The following is an 18802-nucleotide window of genomic DNA, read 5'->3' as shown; positions in this document are numbered from 1 at the left end:
CCTAAATTACTGCCAGCAGTTTTGCCTATTCCAGAATTTTATATAAATTGAATCAGATAGGAGTTCCCATCATGGCTCAGTGGTTAACAATCCAACTAGGAACCATGAGGTTTCGGGTTCAATCTTTGGCCTTGCTCAGTGGGTTAAGGATCCGGCATTGCTGTGAGCTGTGGTGTAGATTGCAGATGCGGCTCGGATCCCACATTGCTGTGGCTCTGGCATAGGCCAGTGGCTACAGCTCCGATTAGACCCTAGCCTGGGAACCTCCATATGCCTTGGGAGCGGCTCAAGAAAATGGCAAAAAGACAAAAAAAAAAAAAAAAAAAATTGAATCAGACAATATTTACTCTTTCACATCTGGCTTCTTTTACTCAAGATAATATCTTTGAGCTTCATCTATGGCGTTTGAATCAGTAATTTCTTCCTTTTTACTGTAGAGTAGTATTCTATTGTACTAATTTCTCAAAGTGTTATCCATTCATTGTGCATGGACATTTGGATTGTTTCCAGTTTGGGGCTATTATGAATAAAGCTTCTATGAACATCATGGTACAAATATCTTTGTAAACATGTTTTCATTCCTCTTAGGTCAATATTTAGGAGAGTCAATGCTAGGTCTTATGATAAATGAATATTTAACTTTAGAAGAAACTTTATTTTCCAAAGAAGCTGCAGCATTCTACATTCCCACCCGCAATGTAGGAGAGTTCCAGGCAGAAAGCCAGGGCAAACATAGCTCATCTTGCTTGTTTCCCTTCTCTGGCATAGCACAGATCTGAGCTGTGCTGCCTTTGATTCAATGTCTGAAAATAATCATTTCAGATATCTCATCTAGCTTTTTTCATTGCTGGGATTGGAAGGGCAAGTCCAGTACCAGGTACACTATCATGGTCAGAAGCATAGTCCACCTGGGGAGCAGCTTAAAAAATATGATTCTTGGAGTTCCCGTCGTGGCTCAGTGGTTAACGAATCCGACTAGGAACCATGAGGTTTTGGGTTCCATCCCTGGCCTCGCTCAGTGGGTTAAGGATCTGGCGTTGCTGTGAGCTGTGGTGTAGGTCACAGACACAGCTTGGATCCCTCGTTGCTGCGGCTGTGCATAAGCCGGCAGCTACAGCTCCGATTACAGCCCTAGCCTGGTATCCTCCATATGCCATGGAAGCAGCCCTAGAAAATGCAAAAAGACAAAAAAAAAAAAAAAAAAAAAAAAAAAAAAAGACGCTTGAGGGGTCACCCCATATTAATTAAATCTGAGTTCCTAAGATGGGGAGAGGGTGGAGGAAGGGGTTTTCTAGTGTGCATCAGCCTTGACAATCACTGCCCCAGGGCGTAGTCCTCATCCTTCACTAAAGCAAGACCCTTTAGCACCACTCCTAGGCCTGCATCTTGAGTCTAGATCTGCACCCACATTCCCCAATCCCCAAGCCTCTTTTGTCACTTCTCCTAAGGTTCGCCATGCAGGACTTTATCAGCACGAACATGGTATTTCAAACATGCTTCTCCCTGTGGTCCCTTCTGGTCCAAAGTCTACCACGAATACTTATCCTTCAGAGTCAGCCAAAATACCATTGGCTCCGTGGGACGTAAAGAAGAGCCAGAGATTTCTAGGCAGAATGTTGTACTAAAAAGAATATTGGGACAACCAACAAATGCAAGGTTTAGTATCTGGTACCGTCACTTACAACAGAGTAAACTGTTATTTGAAACTTGGTTTCCTCAGGTATAATACGGTTACCTGGCAGAGGGATAGAGGAGATTACACATAAAATGCACCCAGCATGGGGCTCATAGCAGAATACTCCCCTCCCCACTCCACAGTCCACTCATAACATTCCCTGCAAAGCGCTACTGCAAATGGCATTTTATTATGTTTATATTTCTCTTTCCCCCACTAGACTGTGAGTTTTATAAATATCGGAACTACTTCTTTTTACCTTTGCATCCGGGAGCATAAAAGTGCCTGGGATAAGACAGGAGTTTGAATGAAACTGAGATGAATAAAGAGAATTTAGTAGTCTCCTGACCTCAAAGAGCGTTTACTGTGTTCTTCCTCCTCAACCCCAATTCACGCTTCGGGGGCGACCGTGCCACCCAGTCTTTGGTAGGGAAAGGAGAGAATGTGACCAAGACTGGAAAAGTAAGGATGCGCCTTTCATCAGATGAAACATCCAGAGGACGTTTTCACCGTGGGTTTAAAAGAACCCGCCAGTCCGTGCTGCCCTCCAGGGCGGCTCCGAGCACCCTCAGGCGTGGGACCTGGGGAACCTGGGTTTACGAAGAGGTTACTCCGCGAGAAAATTCTGAGGCCACTTCCTTTTGGGAAAGAAGCGGGTCAGGACAGGTGGGCGGGCGCCGGAAGCGGGGGCGCGCGGGCCTTGGGGGAGGCGGGGGCGCGCAGGGACCGCCCCGCCCGCCCCGCCCCGCGGTTGCCAGGCAACGACCCCGGAAGTCGCGGGAGGCGCGTCGGCGGCGGCGTCGGGAGCCGGTGAAAGATGGCGGAGGGCGGTGGCGGCGAGGCGGGCGAGGAAGAGCCGAGGACGCCGGGGCCGCGGCCCCCGAGCGCGCGGGACTTGCAGGTGCGGCGAGCGGCAGGGGTGAGGGCGCGGCGGCGGGGACGGCGCGGCCGGGGGCGTGTCGGGGCCGCTGTGGCCGAGGCGGAGCCTTCCCCAGACCCGCCCGGGGACAGAGTTGGGACTCGGGAGCCGTGGGTCTCCCCGGGCGGCGCGCGGGACCGCGGTGCTGGTAGAAACAGGTGTCTGAGCGCTGCTTCCTCGGGTGCCCCTGCCTCGCTTCCCCCACCCCACTTGCAGTTTAAGAAGCAGCTGTTGCTTTAGAATGGCATTTCACGGGGTCGGTTGAGTACTTCACAGGTTGGTGCTTCGGGCAGGAGACTCTGGAAGAAAGCTCTCTCTCCTGTGGCCATAGGGGAATCAGCATCACTTCAAAAGTCACAGCCTCTGCGGGCCTGATCTTGCTTATCCTGGAGGCTGTTTCTGGCTTGATCACTTAAATGTAAAGAGGGTTCCTTTTTATCAGATAGCTTTTTCTTGTAGAGGGGTAACCTAAAAAGTATTTCACCCTATGACTGCACAGCTTGGTTGTAAAAGCTACAGTACAGAAAAGACTGCACAGAAGAAACGGGAAGATAAAACTTGCTAATATTGAAGGACGTTGACATTAGCCAGATATGAGCGCACCAAATCTTACTACTCATTTTAGGGGTTTTTTTGGTTTGTTTTCGTTTTTACTGTCTCTTTGTAAGATCATTGATAAAATTCAACAACCAAACATCTGTAAGGAACTATCGTTAAAAATAGATGGCACTAAATCCAAGCCTTGGTAGAAAAGTTCTGTTACTTTATGGTCACATTTTCATTGTGTATCTGTAAATGAACGGATACTGAATACCTGTCCTATAACATACTGCTAAGCTCTGGGAACGCAGAGATAAATAGGACATCAAATCTACCGCGGAGGCTGTGACACTGATGAAGAGTATAGAAGTATAAAAGGCATTTCACTATTATTTGCAGAAATAATATAGGAATATTTTTAGCATAACGTTTTCAGATGGAGTATGGCTGAGTGCCAAGATAAGCTGTGCATAAAATGTTGAATTTGGAGAATGGAGTGATCAGTTGTCAGGAGACAAAGTCAAGGTAGCATAGTTCTAGTGTTCGTAAGTCTGTTCAGTAGTAAACAACCAAGGAGTAGGAAGGTCTTATCTGCCTCATCTCTTCTGTTGTACACCACTAAGAGACATATGCTGTTGGGGAGAAAAATGAATTTCTGGTCAGAACAGCTTGGGTTTGCATTTGGCCCTGCCACTTAGTGTGAATCTCGGGAAAGTGTTTTAACCTCTCTGATCCTCCGTGTCTTTATTTTCTAAACAAGAGGTGGTGTTGATGGTGTCAAGGATGAAATAGAGAAATGTCTATAAGTGCCTCTTCGGTCCCATGTTATCCTGGCTCAGTTACTTGCATAGTAAATATTTGGTTCTTTTTCCTTAAAAGGAGAGAAATGCTATCACTTGCCCTGGTTAGTCCAATCTAATGCCATTAAAGTTAAAACTATAACTTAATATCACGTCCTGAAAACCTGTTTCTTCTTTTTATGTGGAAAGTGAGAACAGCTTGGTTAATGATTGTCTGATACTTGACACTTAGACTTAATCCACTAGATTAAGGTATGATTAATTGTTGGAGATAATATGATAGATGTCCCTAACTGTGATCAAGCCTTACTTTCTACCATCACTTAGAAAATAGGATTTCTTTTCATCTCCTATCTACCTTCTGGTAGGTAGGTTTAGGTAGCTAACTGATATTGTTATGAATGTGATTTGGTATATAAAATATGCTAAGTATTGATAATGTTTCCTTTAGAATTTAACAAAAATGTGAAGAACTTGCAAAGACACCTGAAAACAACCAAGGTGATGACGTATAAAGAAATAGACTAGTATCAAAGGTTTAAAAGAATTGGATAGTGTTCTTCTCTCCAACTGGTTTCTTGAATATTGATTATGTGGGGATTATCGTGTTATTGTTTAATCTAGCCATGTTTATTTTGCCACGCCTCCTAGGATTTGTGGGCATCTAAATCTGGAGCGATTTCTGATAGCCTAGAAAGCCTTCCAGCCCTGTGAGCATCCAACTCAAAAGTGCACCTTAGTGTGGCAGCTAAGGTGTACACACTTAGGGGTACTTTTACTTGTTCCTGTTACAATCACCCTTTTCCTCAATGATACCGGGAAAGCCTCTTACAGCGAGTTGACTAGAAAGTAAAAGTACCTATTGAAAACTGAGTAACTCTTAAAATAAGCATGGCTTGATTAAACAATAGCAAGATAATCCCCATATAATCAATATCCAAAAAACCAGTTGGGGAGAAGAACACTGTCCAATTCTTTTAAACTTTTGATACTAGTCTGTTTCTTTACACGCCCTCACTTTGGTTGTTTTTAGGTATCTTTAAACCTTCGGTGCTAGCGTGTTTCTTTACACGTTATCACTTTGGTTGTTTTCAGGTGTCTTTGCAAGTGCTCTCTCTCTCAAATCAACAAGTAGATCTTGGGCCCCTTCGACCTCCAAAATTGGGAACATGCAGAGGGGAAGTTGGGGACAGGGTTGTCAGTGACAGTACTCACCCCGGGAACCTCAGGCTCATTAGTATTTTTGAGCATTTTCAGATCCCCTTGTCTCCTCTGGTGCCCCTCAGCCCTCCATACATGGCCTTAACAGTTGCTTAAAGTATTTAAGTATATGCTTCTGCCCCAGATTTCCTCCAGAATAATATGAAAGGAAAAGATTTCTGTTTGTATATTTTTATTTCTGGGTAGGTTGGAGTTGGGGAGCATTGGGGCAACCTCATACTTCTTAGGATTAGGAGCGGGCTGGGGGTGGGGGCAGAGAGGAGTCTGGGAGTGAGAAAGGAGTAGACTGTCTGACCCTGAGTTACACTTGCCGCAGCAGCCTCTTCCTGCAGGAGACGAGTCTGCTTCTCAGTTTTAAGCGCAGCAGAGCCACCTGGAAGGCTTGTCTAAGCAGGGCTGTTGGGCCCCACCCCAGAACTTCTCAGTCCCTTGGTCTTGGGGGAGGTGGTGGTGGCTGTGCATCTGCAGCTTTCAGAGGCGCCCAGGTGATGCTGATGTAGCTCTTCTAGATTTAAAATCCCCATCCCACCTTCCGGCCCTTGTCTCTCCAAGCGGGGGAGCTCCAGTACTTTGCATCTTTGGCTCCATGCTGTTGTTCTCACCTGCAATTACTTTGCCTTCAGCTTCTTGTCACATTCTTCACATTTCAAATCTGGAGAAAAGATTCTCGATGCTTGCATACTTGGTTCTCTCTGTGTTTTTGAAATATATCTTCATAATCGAGTTGTTTAGCTCATGGAACTCTGTCCTGATAATTCACAATGCATGTATTTTTATCTCTTTATTTGAGATTTTGTTGTTTTCTGCTGGTTTTGACCAATATATCAGTTTATTTTGATCAGTTTAATCATTTCCTCTTCTGATGTGGTGTCATTTGCTATGTCCAATAATATAAATTCCCTTCCTTTAAAACAATTTGCTTATGAACTTATGCCCTGTCGTGCTCCAGGGACATTGTGGATCCTACATTAATGCCCTCGAAATCATTCATTTTTCTCTGAGTTAATGATGTCCATTAATAACCAGGACCTTTCATCTACATGGACTCCCTGCTCTAATATAATTTTCTCCATGTTCCTGTTTTGTTAATATATATTCCACATTCCATGGAGTCAAAAGGCATTGTTTGTATTATTCATTTGTTTAACAGAAAAAAATATATTATTTGACTGACAGGGTTTATTCAGATCTTAAAGCAAAAGATGAAGAAGGTACAAAACTGTCCAGCAGCTGTAATCTCAGTTTTTAAATCTATAACTTTGTCTGTGTCTCTCTTTATAATTCATGTTGTATTGTAGTCTACGTAATTCAACAAGAACTTGTTGGGTGCCTGTCAAGTACTACATTAGAAACTGGGAAACAGGTGGGACAAAACAGAAAAGTACACAAGTGATAACAATATAATGTTTACTATGAATGTCAACAATAGGATGGCATATGCTCTGAGGATTTAGAAAAGAAATGTCATTTTAGTTCAAAAAATTAGAAAGGGCTCCGTGAAGGATGGCCAAAATGGGCCTTTCACATACAGATAACATTTCCACTGATGGGGATGTGAAAATCCTCAAAGTAATTCCTGGAGCAATCTAATCAGCTCATGAGGAAATCCACAGAGGAATGCCATTTTGAAAAACATCTGAAAACTTTGGACCCAGGTAGTCAATCAGAGTGTCTGGTTGTCTTTGTCATTCTCTGCATCTTTCATTTGTCCTGGGCGGTTTGTCTGTTTTTTCCTTTTTGGAGAAGATAAGGTAGGAAAAGACCATAGAAGATGTATAGGTGATGCTGCAGGAAGAAAAGGGATCTTATGGGAAAATGACACACTGTGGTATGTAGTCATTGTTGAGCATTTCAAAATAATCCCTTCTGGTAGTGGAGCACTTGCCCTGTGCTTCGCATACATTCCGTAATCCTTAAAACAGCCCTGAAGGTAAGTATTTAATAGACATTAAAAGATGAAGGCACTAAGGCTCAGAGAAGTTAAATAATTTGCCTAAGGTCACACAGTAAGAGCCTAAGTTAGGATTTTAATTCAGTTCTTTTAGGCAACACAGCACTTTTATAACTAGGATTTCCAGCAAAGTTGCCACGTTAGATAAATGAAAGTTGATCTATATGTGGGCTGGGGCGAGGGTTAAAAATTAGGGAAGCAAAATAAAGCCTTTCATTTTTGTTTTCTTGTCTGATATTTTAAAAGTTGACTAATAGAATTTTTAGGTAATTGACTTTGCCTCCATTCCCTAGTTTTCTTTTCCTGCTGAGGAAAGACTCTTTGGAGGTAGTTTTCATAGTTATTGTGTTTCTAGAAGGAGCTCTTTCTCTGGGTTTTGAGGGGTGAGTTTGTCTTTTTTTTTTTTTTTTTTTAGATTTTCCAGTTAGAACATGATGGAAGATAGTATGGGGGAAAAAAAGAATGTGCATTTATGTATGACTGGGTCACTTTGCTGTACAACAGAAATTGAAGGAACATTGCAAATCAACTATAATTTAAAATTTTTTTAAAATTGTCTAAATTCCAACAGTCAAATAAATTATTGTTCCAATAAAGAAAAAGAAGATTTTCGAAGATTACTATCATACCAGTTATAATTGAATAGCCACAAGGGGCATTAAGGAAAGTTTTTGAATTGTCCAAGGATGTTAAAAGTGGGAAGAAAGTATAGTCATGAAATATTTGGATAATGTTATAAAATTTCAGTTTCAAAAACGATGCTTTATTGATTTCATTTTGAAGTTATCCAGCCATATGTCCATAAAGCCTAATTGGGTAATATTGTTTTCTAAAAGTTATATAAAATATATGGACAAGTATATATAATTCATTTTCTTTTATTTTTTAGAAGTCATTTTCCCAAGCTTGATGAAATTTATATGTCTGGTAAACTTTTAAATAGAATAATTTTGAAATGGTTTTTATGTACCTGGATTTTGAAAATTTTGAATAGCTAAATGAAGTATTTGTGATCTGAGAACAAGCAGACATTATTGTGAAACATCTAAGTATTTTTAAAAGAATGGTAGGTCCAACTTTGAAAATGACCTGTTACCAAATACAGTTTTTAAAACTGTTGAATAGTTCATTGACAATAATTAAACAATTATTATAACTGTAATTTTCTACTACATGTGGCATTTCGGTTAGTTTTATAAATTTGTTTTTATTTATGTACTTTTTTAGGGCGGCATTCGCGGCATATGGAGGTCCCCGGCCAGGAGTTGAATAGGAGCTACAGCTGCTGGCCTGCACCACAGCCAAAGCAACACTGGATCTGAGACACATCTGTGACCTGCATCACAGCTCACAGCTTGGTTAGTTTTATAAAAGAAGAGATACAATGCTAGTATTTTGAAAGGGAGTCATCTTCTCAAAAGCAGCCTTCATTTTTCACTAGAAATCTTTACTACTCATTACAAGTTAATTTTCTACTCATAACCTCTCATTGTGTAGAAGGGTTTACTTCTAGTGTATACTTTATAACAAAGGTGTCATTTTATAGTTGGCCTTGGCAGAATTATATGAAGACGAAGTGAAATGCAAAGCTTCCAAACCCGATAGACCTAAAGCTACAGGCTTTAAAAGCCCGCGAACACCACCTCAAAGGTAAGTTTTGTCTTGTTTTTAAAAATCGTATCCCTTTTTAGTTCACTAATCCCAAATTATTTGCAAAGGCCTTGGAATGTTTTTTAACTATAACTTATTAAATATTTTTATGTCCCAAACTATAATAGAAAGCTGGAAGAAACTTACGGACAAATTATCTTAAAGTACTTTGGTAGATGTCATACAGTATTATAAACTGAATTGTATTTTTCTTGGACGGAGTGGTTCTCTTGTGAGTCATAGGACTCACCGAAGAGCTGATCAGAGCTATAGCCCCCTCCCCCAAAGCAAGGTTCATGTACGATTTTGTCAGTCCTTTGTAAGGGTTTGTATGTTTCTTAAAGCCCATCCATGGAACCCCTCTGTGTCTACTTCCTCCATTTAAGAGTCTTTAATTTCAGGATTCTGTCTTTTCTTCCGCTGGATGATGACACATCAGGTAGTGATCTTCTAGATAGTATCAATTGTTAAAATCCCTGAGCTACCAAAGGAACCAACGATGAAGATAAGAGATAAGAACCAGGTATATTTTATCATCATGAGCTTTCTTGTTTACAGGAATATCTTCATTAATGTCTTTTTAGGACCAGGAATCTCATTACAGGGGAGAAACCTGAATTCTCTCATTATATCTCATTCTCAGAAAGTCTGTTATTTTACCAAAAGTTGAAAAATTCACGGGAAATTGTTCTTTTTTATTTATCACTACTCTACATTCTTTCTGGAGGGGAGATAAAAATGACATATCTTTCTGCACCCAAATGGAAAGAAAGAACAATGTTTATAATTTTTACCCCAACTTTTCAGATTACAAGTTTTCAAATCCATAGATTATCAAAAGATTAGGACAGCAAATAGAGGCTGTATTGCTCCACTGGTATTCACCACTTGTTAACATGTCATGGCAGGCCACGCGTGCACACTCTCGCTTTTCCTCAATGTCTGGAAGTAAACCACAGCCTCCACAGCCCTTTATCGCTAGATTCTCCCGCCTGCGTCCTCTGAGCAGAAGCGCACTCCTTTATTACCTTGATAACACATCACACCTTAGAAAACGAGCACTGGTTACACAAACCATTCAATGCATGGCCCATAGTCAGATAGCTCTTGAAACTTTGGGACCAAGCAGTATCCAAGCAGGGGCCATGCTTTCCATTCCTGATGCCTGTTGTGAATCTGAATCCAGGGCATTCTTCCCACCTTTTTGTTGTTTCTTTTTAGCTCATCTGTTAATCTAAAACTTAGTACGTTGACTCTGAAGCACTTGGGCCAGATGTCTTGTTAAAGATGTCCCACATTCAAGGTCATTATTTCCTCATGATTAGATTCTTATTAAACCTATTTGTCAGGAATACCAGTAAGTGATATTTTCTGCTGTTTGTTGCATTACATCAGGAGCCCCATGATTTTAGGCTTTCCCATCATTGGTGCTATGGTCACTCGGTTCAGGTGCCAAGCACCCTCCCTGCCCTGGAAGTTATAGTTTTTCCTTCTAAGCCACAGATTGGTAGCTTGGCACCATGTGAATATCCTTCCTTTTCATTTATTATTTTTTGATGTGTGTATGTGTGTATACACATGTATACTCACACATATATCATGTGTATTATGTATTTAACTGCTTCCTTAATTTATCCAGTCTCTGAAATATTGAAAGTACTTAAAATATTAATGTACCAAATTTCATTCATTAACTATTTAACCACTGTTCCCCTATTTGAACAGATTTTGCATGACTTAATTTGCTGGTCTACTAAATCAGAATATTTGACTTCTTAAAATAAGATTAATGTATTAATATTTTCCCTGCTATTCAAGTATAATCTTTATGATGTTTCAGTGAGTGCTTTTTTTCTTGTATTTTATGCCATCTGAAATCGTGTTGCCATGAACACTTAAAATTTGATAATGCAATTTTTAAGGGCTTTGTGCCGCAGATTTGATTTCTAGGATTATTCACATTTCCAAAAGTAACTGCCTTAAATATATTGGTTAAGGCTTATGCTGTGTTTAATCTGCTTAAAATACAATGTGAAGCAAATTTTTGGCCATCTTTTCTTTTTGATAAGGGTGATATTTTCGAATACTAAGTGTGCCATTCTTTGGACTTCACATTCAGCATTGACACCTGCCCACTTTCATTATATGTCTGCTGCTTTGTCTGGTCCAGAAAACAGTCTTATTTCATAATCTGCTTTCTTGGACCATATTCGATATCAAAACATTCATCTGTTCATTGTCATCTTAAGCCAGCATATTTTCACTCTGTACATAATGTGAAATTTAAGTGTTCTAGACATAATGTGCTCTATGTTTTTAATTTGCAAGAGGGGGGCAAGATTTACAGAAAAATTCCCAGAAGTTAGCCTGACATCTGCTTTTCCATATTCATCCACAAAAGGCTGTCACAGAACTTTTAAAAACGTGAGTCTCCTTGTTCAAAAACCTGAGAACTTATAAAATGGCCCTTCCAAGTCATCAGATACAAGGTCTTGAGAATTCAGTGAGATAAGTGTATGAGGTGGTATCCATCTGAGCCTTAAAAGATTAGGACATGGGAAGCACAGAAGATAAGGACAAAAGAGACATGGAAGAAAAAGTAATAAAGGTGACAAGAGGGGTTGGGAAAGGAGCAGCAGAACTGAGGAGACTCTTGGCAGATGAGGTCAGTAGGTGGCAGTGTCAGGGCCTGAGATAGGTGCATGTGGCCTGCGTGCCTACCCAGAGCCCCATGCTGGGAAGGGCCTCGAGTTCGGTATGCTGCTTTGCTGTATGGTCTTGAAATTCTGAAATTCTGAAATTCTGACTCCGTTTTGAACAAGGATACTGATACTTTATTTTGACACTGGGCCCCACAAATTACACATCCAGTCCTGGTTGCTGCCACGTCGTAGATGGCCTGGAAAGCCAAGGAGAATTGACTGATGTGGAAGGCACAGGAAAGCCAGGATATGTTTTTGCATGTAAATTTTATGATAAAAAACCATAATATAGTGATAAAAGCTTTGATTCTGGAGATAGACACCCCTTAGTTCTAATTTTTTTCTTTCTGCTGTAATAAGGTTTTGCCAGTAGACAAGTTTTTTAAATTGCCTAAGCTTCACTTTTCTTTTTTGTAAAATGGGGATAATGCCATTGTTAGGAGGAATAAATGAACACTGGGTAAATGTTATTATATTTTTAGGAAAATAGGATTGGCAATGCAATATAAAATCAGTAATAATGGAGAGAGCAGGATAAGGAGACAAACCAAAAAGAAAACCACTACATTAATCCAAAGAACATGGTCATAAAAATGTTAGGTTAGAGAGGTGTCAGTGGAATGCAGGAGAAAGGGTGAAATCAATGTGGGATCCTTTCAAAGAATTTACTGTGGAAACGTGATGGCATGGAATATAGAGGGTAAGTGAATGGGCAAGAGGAAGACTGAAAGGTTCTTAATCTAGCATCCAGGGAAAATGTGATCACCAATGGGAAGAGAAGAACTTGATTCAAGTAGGTGCTTTTCATTTCAGCACTGGGTCAGGAGTAAGGGTCTAAAACATATTTGACAGTCATCCATATTGAGGAGGGTGTTACCTGCAGGAGTGGACGAATGCTGATCATCAGATGAGTTTAAACAGAGAAGGAGAGTGAAGTATGCAGGCATACTTAATTATGAAAGGAGAAACAGATGGATCGTGGGTAACAGTAAAACTTCTAGAAGAAAATAGACTATCTCCATGACCTTGAGGTAGGCAGAGATTTCTTACACAGGTAATAAAAATCAGTGACTATGAAGAAGCTAATAAACCTTTTCTATGTCAGATTTTCCTTGGATGGCTTTCTGTAAAAAGGAGCATATGTAGTTGTACTTTGCCAGATTAGGGACACAAGACAGTGAGGCAAGGGGCTACAACAGAAGTAGCTGCAGCTAGAAGCTCCCCCCCTCCCCTCCCCTCCGCTCCATTTAAGGCATCTGCTGTCAAGCTCCATGTAACTGACCCTTGTCTTAAGAGCTAGCCATGGCAGTGTTCAGCCTTGCTTTGCTGCATTAGGCCCTCTGAGTATCAGCTTGGCTGGCATCTCTTGGCTCCTGTCCTGGGCAAACTCAGGCTGCAGTGTACTTGCCCAGAGCCCTGGCAGCTTGGATGCTCCCCAACCCGCCCTCAGCAGTCAGAAGCGGCCTTGTTAGTGTGGTTCTGCTGGTGTCCGTTGTTCTCCACATGGATCTTTCTTCCACTTACAGTGAATTGAAAGCTGGGTTCCCCTTTCCTTTCCTGTTTAATTTTGCATATGTTAATTTGGGGCAAGTCTTGAAGGTGGCTTCTATTCCTAGTCTCCAGGGCTGATGTAATTTTCCTCCTTTGCTTTGTTTTTGTGAGTCAGTTCATTGCAAATTGGGAACTAGATTGGAGGGTAGGGGGAGTTAAGGATATGGGAAGTCTCCATGATGATGTTTTATTGGCTATGTTTTCTGATATTCTTTATTGGAAAAAAATCTCAAAAGATAAAATAGGGTACTGTTTTAGGTGAAGGAAATTTTTTTGTGTTCCCTAGGTCCATTATGATATAGAAAAGAGAGGAGAAATTATTCATTACATAGTTAATACACTGAAAAAATTGTGGTCTAAATTATTTACCTTTAACATAGGGTAGGAGTTAATTTTTCACTCGAAACTCTCTGAGGAGTAAACTTCCTGTGTAGCCCTGTGGTCTAGATTTAGATGTTACCACTGTCTAAATCTAGAAGTCTCCTCACTAACCAGGTCATCCTGGATTTGGATTCCTCCTGGAAGGGACTTAGCTGCTGGTTGTCAGCACCTCCCCCGCCCTTCCCCATTGAGCTGTAAAGGAGATGAGGGTGAGGGAGGGAGAAACGCCAGTTCTCAGGCAGGTCACTACCAGAATCTCTGCAAACTCTGCAAGAAAGTAAATGAACTGTTTACCACTTAATTCCTTAACCTCATTTTCAAAATTAGATATTTCCACAGAGGTCATAGAAATGGCTCTTTTTCAATAAAAGTCACTTCCTAAGACTGTACAGCTTTTTGTTTTATAGTGGTGTATGTTTGCATTCTGTTTTTATTCATGAGCTGCGATGTTTAAAGGTTCTATTCAAGTGAACATGGATACAGCGGATTACATATAGTTCGCCCTTCAACTGGGAAAATTGTGAATGAACTCTTCAAAGAGGCAAGAGAACATGGGGCCGTCCCTCTGAATGAAGCCACAAGAGCTTCAGGTGATGACAAATCTAAGGTAAGCACTGAATCTTAAAACGAAATATGCTGCTTATACATTTGTTCTCCTGTAGATTTTTGTTATTTGCAAATGTCGTTTTTCTAACTGTACATTTCTGTTTCAGATATTTGCATTATTTTTATAAGCCTATAATCTTTCTATTAACGGTTGAAAGTTGAGGCAGTTTCTTACATTTCTATGAAACTTCTCTGTTTACCTTTTTATTTGGAAGTAACTATAGATTCACAGGAATTTGCAAAAAGAATGCTGAGAGGTCCTGTGTACTTTCACCCCCTTTGCCCCCATGGTTCTTACATCTAGCATGATTAGGGCTGAGGAGCAGAGGCAGCAGTTTGACACTGGAACAGGGCATGTATGTAGCTCCGTGTCCTTGTATCACATGTGTAATTACCGACTCAGTCTGGGTGCTGTTCTGTCATCACAAAGGTCTCCCTCTTGCTGTCCCCCTTTGTAGTCATATCTGCACCTGGCCCCCCAAGGCTCTAACCCCTGGCCGCACTGATGTCCCCATCTCTGTAATTTTGTGATACTGTGAGTGTTTCTCAAATGGAATCATTTAGTTTGTGACCTTTGGGGAGTAGCTTTTTGCACTCTGCCTGGTGCCCTTGAGAACCATCAGAGCTACGGAGTATGTGAGAAGATGGTTGTTTTTCAGTGCCATGTAGCACTCATGGGGTAGATGTACCGCCATCTGTTAACTGTTTACTTACTGAGGAACAGCTTGGGCGTTTTCCAGTTTTTGGCTATTAGAAATATAGCTACTGTGAGCACTCATGTTTGTGTGTAGAAATTAGTTTTTTTAAAGTGTTTTTTTTTTTTTTTTTTTTTTTTTTTTTTTTTTTTTTTTTTTTTTTTTTTTTTTTTTTTTTTTTTTTTTTTTTTTTTTTTTTTTTTTTTTTTTTTTGTTTATTTGCTATTATCTTTCTTATCCTCTCTAGTAAACTGACCCCGGCCCATTTTCTAATTGGATTTTTTTGATTGTTTTTTTGTTGCTGTTGATTTTTAAGGGTTCTTTAGATACACACACACACACACACACACATATATTTTTTAGGGCCACACCCGCAGCATATGGAGGTTCCCAGGCCAGAGGTCGAATTGAAGCCATAGCCACCGGCCTATACCACAGCCACGGCAACACCAAATCCGAGCCACATCTGTGCCCTACACGGCAGCTTACAGCAGCACCTGATTCTTTAATCCACTGAGTGAGGCCAGGAATTGAACCCACATCCCCATGGATACTAGTCAGGTTCTTAACCCGATGAGCCACAGCGGAAACTCCGAGAGTTCTTTGTATATTTTAATAGGTGTGAGCTGTCAGATAGACAGTTTGCAAACATTTTGTTTCTTGTATGGATTATGCTGTTGGTGTCTTGTCTAAGAACTCTTCACCTAACTGTGTATTTTCTTTCATGTTGTCTAGAAAATGTTTCTACTTTTACATTTTACATTTAAACTTATGATTCATTTTGCATTAATTTTCCATGAGATTTACATGAGAGTCGCTGTTCTCCTTATTGATGGCCATTTACTTCATCCCATGTGTTGAAAAGCCTCTCCTTTCTCCATCGACTTGTCTCTGCCTTCTTAACTTCCTATAAAGCTTTTATGCAGCTTTTATGACTACATTAACTGGCATAGTACTGGTATATATTGAAGAAGATTCCAGGTGTCTTTTTGTGTACAGTTGTCATATATTCTTATAATTATTGTTTCCCAAACTGAGTTACCTCATCAAAGCAGTGTAGTAATTAAAAGCTCATTTATGGTATCAGTGGTGATTAAAATGAGTGGCATTTTTAACTCATATACTGTCTTACCTGAAAAACAGAAGCGCTTGTGATTAGTATAACAAAACAAAAAATTCAATCTAGTGGATTTGTAACAGTTGAATCAAAGCAGCTTATAAAATAAGCATAGGTCTCTTCTTCAGGGTAATTTATACTCATAAAAATTCTTCTTTTCTCTATGAAACTCCTATTTTGTGAAATATGATTCAAGAATTATAATTTTTACTATGACGTAAAATAATAAAGGTGGGGTTTTTTTTGTTGTTGTTTTGTCTTTTGTATTTTTAAGGGCTGCACTAGCGGCATATGGAGGTTCCCAGGCTAGGGGTCTAATTGGAGCTGTAGCCGCCGGCCTAGGCCAGAGCCACAGCAACGCAGGATCCGAGCCACGTCTGCAATCTGCACCACAGCTCACAGCAATGCCGGATCCTTAACCCACTGAGCAAGGCCAGGGATAGAACCTGCAACCTCATGGTTCCTAGTCGGATGCATTTCCGCTGTGCCATGACAGGAACTCCAATAATGGTGGGTTTTTAAAGTCTGTTTCTACTTGAAAATATTATTTCATTGTATAAATGCATTTCTTGTTTAAGGTTGGCCTGGGCTATTTCAGCTGCTGAGTCACTAATGTTTTTATGGGAAGAAACATGATTTCCTACTAGAGTATACTTCTCTGTAACATAAGACTTTTATTTTAATAGAAAAATGTCCTGGAAAGTGTAAACTAGTCTGGATAATTACAGTTGATCTAGCTTTAAAATATATATCACAGGAGTTCCCATCGTGGCTCAGTGGAAACGAACCCAACTAATATCCATGAAGATGCATGTTCGCTCCCTGGCCTCGCTCAGTGGGTTAAGGATCTGGCGTTGCCGTGAGCTGTGGTGTAGGTCACAGAAGCTGCTTGGAGCTGGCATGGCTGTGGCTGTGGCTATGGTGTAAGCCTGCAACTATAGCTCCGATTTGACCGCTAGCCCGGGAACCTCCATATTGCCACAGGTAAAGACCAAAATAAAATAAAAGAGAATAAAATAAAAAATCACACATTATCATAACATTTTGTTTAATAAGCCTTAGTGAATTTCTAGCTCATTTGCTGTGTGTTTTAGTCTTTTACAGGTGGAGGATATAGATTGGGTAATTCCTTTTGTAAGCGATCTGAATACATCTATGGAGAAAGTCAATTGCAAGATGTAAGTATAGTAATGAAAATGAAAAATTGTGCATTTTTGCCTCTAGTTACTACTGTTTGTTATGAAATTTAAATTAGATAATATAAATATAATATCTTTTTGTTCTGTTATTTTTTTGAAGCATGGATTAAAAGAACTAATGTGTAAGTTTTCATTCTCAAATTTTGTATTTTGTGTCTCAGTCATGCCTCACGCTTAGAGATACATAACTATTTGTTGAAAGGAGGTATGATTCACTGTCCAATAAAGTTTACATATATGTTATAGTGATTATGAAAAATGGCATGCCATCATGATATAGAATTAGCTGAGTTATGAACATAGAAATGCCTAAAGTCATTTAGGGGTTGAAATTTGGGGGTTGTCCTTTCATTTTAGACACATATGGTCTTGCCCGGGAGGGTCCCTGGAGGTTGTGTCCCGCTCCCTGACATGAATAGTGAGACTCTTCCGCAGAGAAGAACAGGGGTACCGATGACAGAGAGGGGATGGGGTGGCCTCTGGGCACTCCTGTGACTCTGGTCTTCTCAGTGAACCACGAATAACTGCACTTCAAGGCCAGGGCCCAGCGGTGGGACCTTTGCTATTTTAGCCACTGTCAGTTTGTTAAGCTAAATACAGATCTGCTACACAAACACTCATGGTTTCATTTATGTCTTTATTTTAACCAAATAAAGAATAGGACAAATAATTCCATGTTTTAAATAAAGTAAATCATAAATATCATGTTTGGAAACTTAAAATTGTTTAATGCAGATGGATTCTTGTTTTTTTCATATGCTCAAAAGGTTCAGATTTTGCTGAAACTCTGGAGCAATGGTTTCAGTTTAGATGATGGAGAATTGAGACCTTACAGTGACCCAACAAATGCCCAGTTTCTGGAGTCTGTTAAGAGAGGGTAAGATGTATTACTTGTATTCTACTTGTTACTGAGGGTGGGACTTGTTAAATTTTTAAACAGACCACTGTTCAATGATGCTCCACTGGTTTTTAAGAGCGAGGTACTAGAATATATTATGTTAGCATTTGCTTGGGGGAGGGGTGTTTTTCAGTATATAAAGGACATGCTGCTATCTATAGGTTACTAGTTCTTAGCTCGGCAGGGGGAGCAGTAGACATTGGTCTCTTTCAAAATTCAATGAAACTATAGTTCCAATTGGAGAACAGACATAAAGTAATAAATTAGTGAGTTGGTTTGCAGGGAGCTGCCCATCCACTAAGCCACTGTCCTGCTTACCATTGACAAGGCGACTTGTTGCATGTATACCTGAAACTCAGCAACTTATATTAGAAACCTTTGCAAGTGGCATTACTGCTGGCAGAAGATTTCAGAAGGTTAGTTTAAAGTTATAATTTGTGGAGTACCCGTCATGGCTCAGTGGTCAACAAATCCGACTAGGAACCATGAGGTTTCAGGTTCAATCCCTGGCCTCGCTCAGTGGGTTAAAGATCTAGCATTGCCGTGAGCTGTGATGTAGGTTGCAGACGCAGCTCAGATCCCGAGTTGCTGTGGCTGGGGTGTAGACCAGCGGCTACAGCTCTGATTAGACCCCTAGCCTGGGAACCTCCATATGCCGCGGAATCAGCCCTAGAAAAGGCAAAAAGAAAAAAATTAAAAAATAAAGTTATAATTTGTGAAAGTAAACCAGATTTACGGTGCTCTGACCCATTGAAAGAACATCGTAACTCACCAGCCCTTCCTGCTAAAAGACAAGGAATCAGTGATTCTGCTATGATGATGAAAGCTTTCCTGCATGATGCTCTCACTAGCTGACAGTGTGATCATCCCTAAGTTTAAATATAGCTAAACACCTTA

At 40.4% G+C, this 18802-nt stretch overlaps 1 protein-coding gene across 1 annotated transcript in view; it reads left to right on the top strand.

The window, feature by feature from the left end:
* UBXN2B (UBX domain protein 2B) overlaps positions 2441-18802 on the top strand; it is a 31775-nt gene continuing 15413 nt past the window's right edge. Inside the window, exons 1-5 of the mRNA XM_001924982.7 lie at positions 2441-2576; positions 8653-8756; positions 13847-13997; positions 16903-16986; positions 17775-17884. Coding sequence (XP_001925017.1) covers positions 2493-2576; positions 8653-8756; positions 13847-13997; positions 16903-16986; positions 17775-17884 — 533 coding nt within the window. The 5' untranslated portion in view covers positions 2441-2492. The remainder of the gene's footprint in view (positions 2577-8652; positions 8757-13846; positions 13998-16902; positions 16987-17774; positions 17885-18802) is intronic.

The sequence above is a fragment of the Sus scrofa genome, chromosome 4 (genome assembly GCF_000003025.6).
Source record: "Sus scrofa isolate TJ Tabasco breed Duroc chromosome 4, Sscrofa11.1, whole genome shotgun sequence".
NCBI classification, from domain to species: Eukaryota; Metazoa; Chordata; class Mammalia; order Artiodactyla; family Suidae; genus Sus; species Sus scrofa.
The sequence above is the reverse complement of the archived record's forward strand: the minus strand, read 5'-3'. Positions and strand labels throughout refer to the sequence as shown.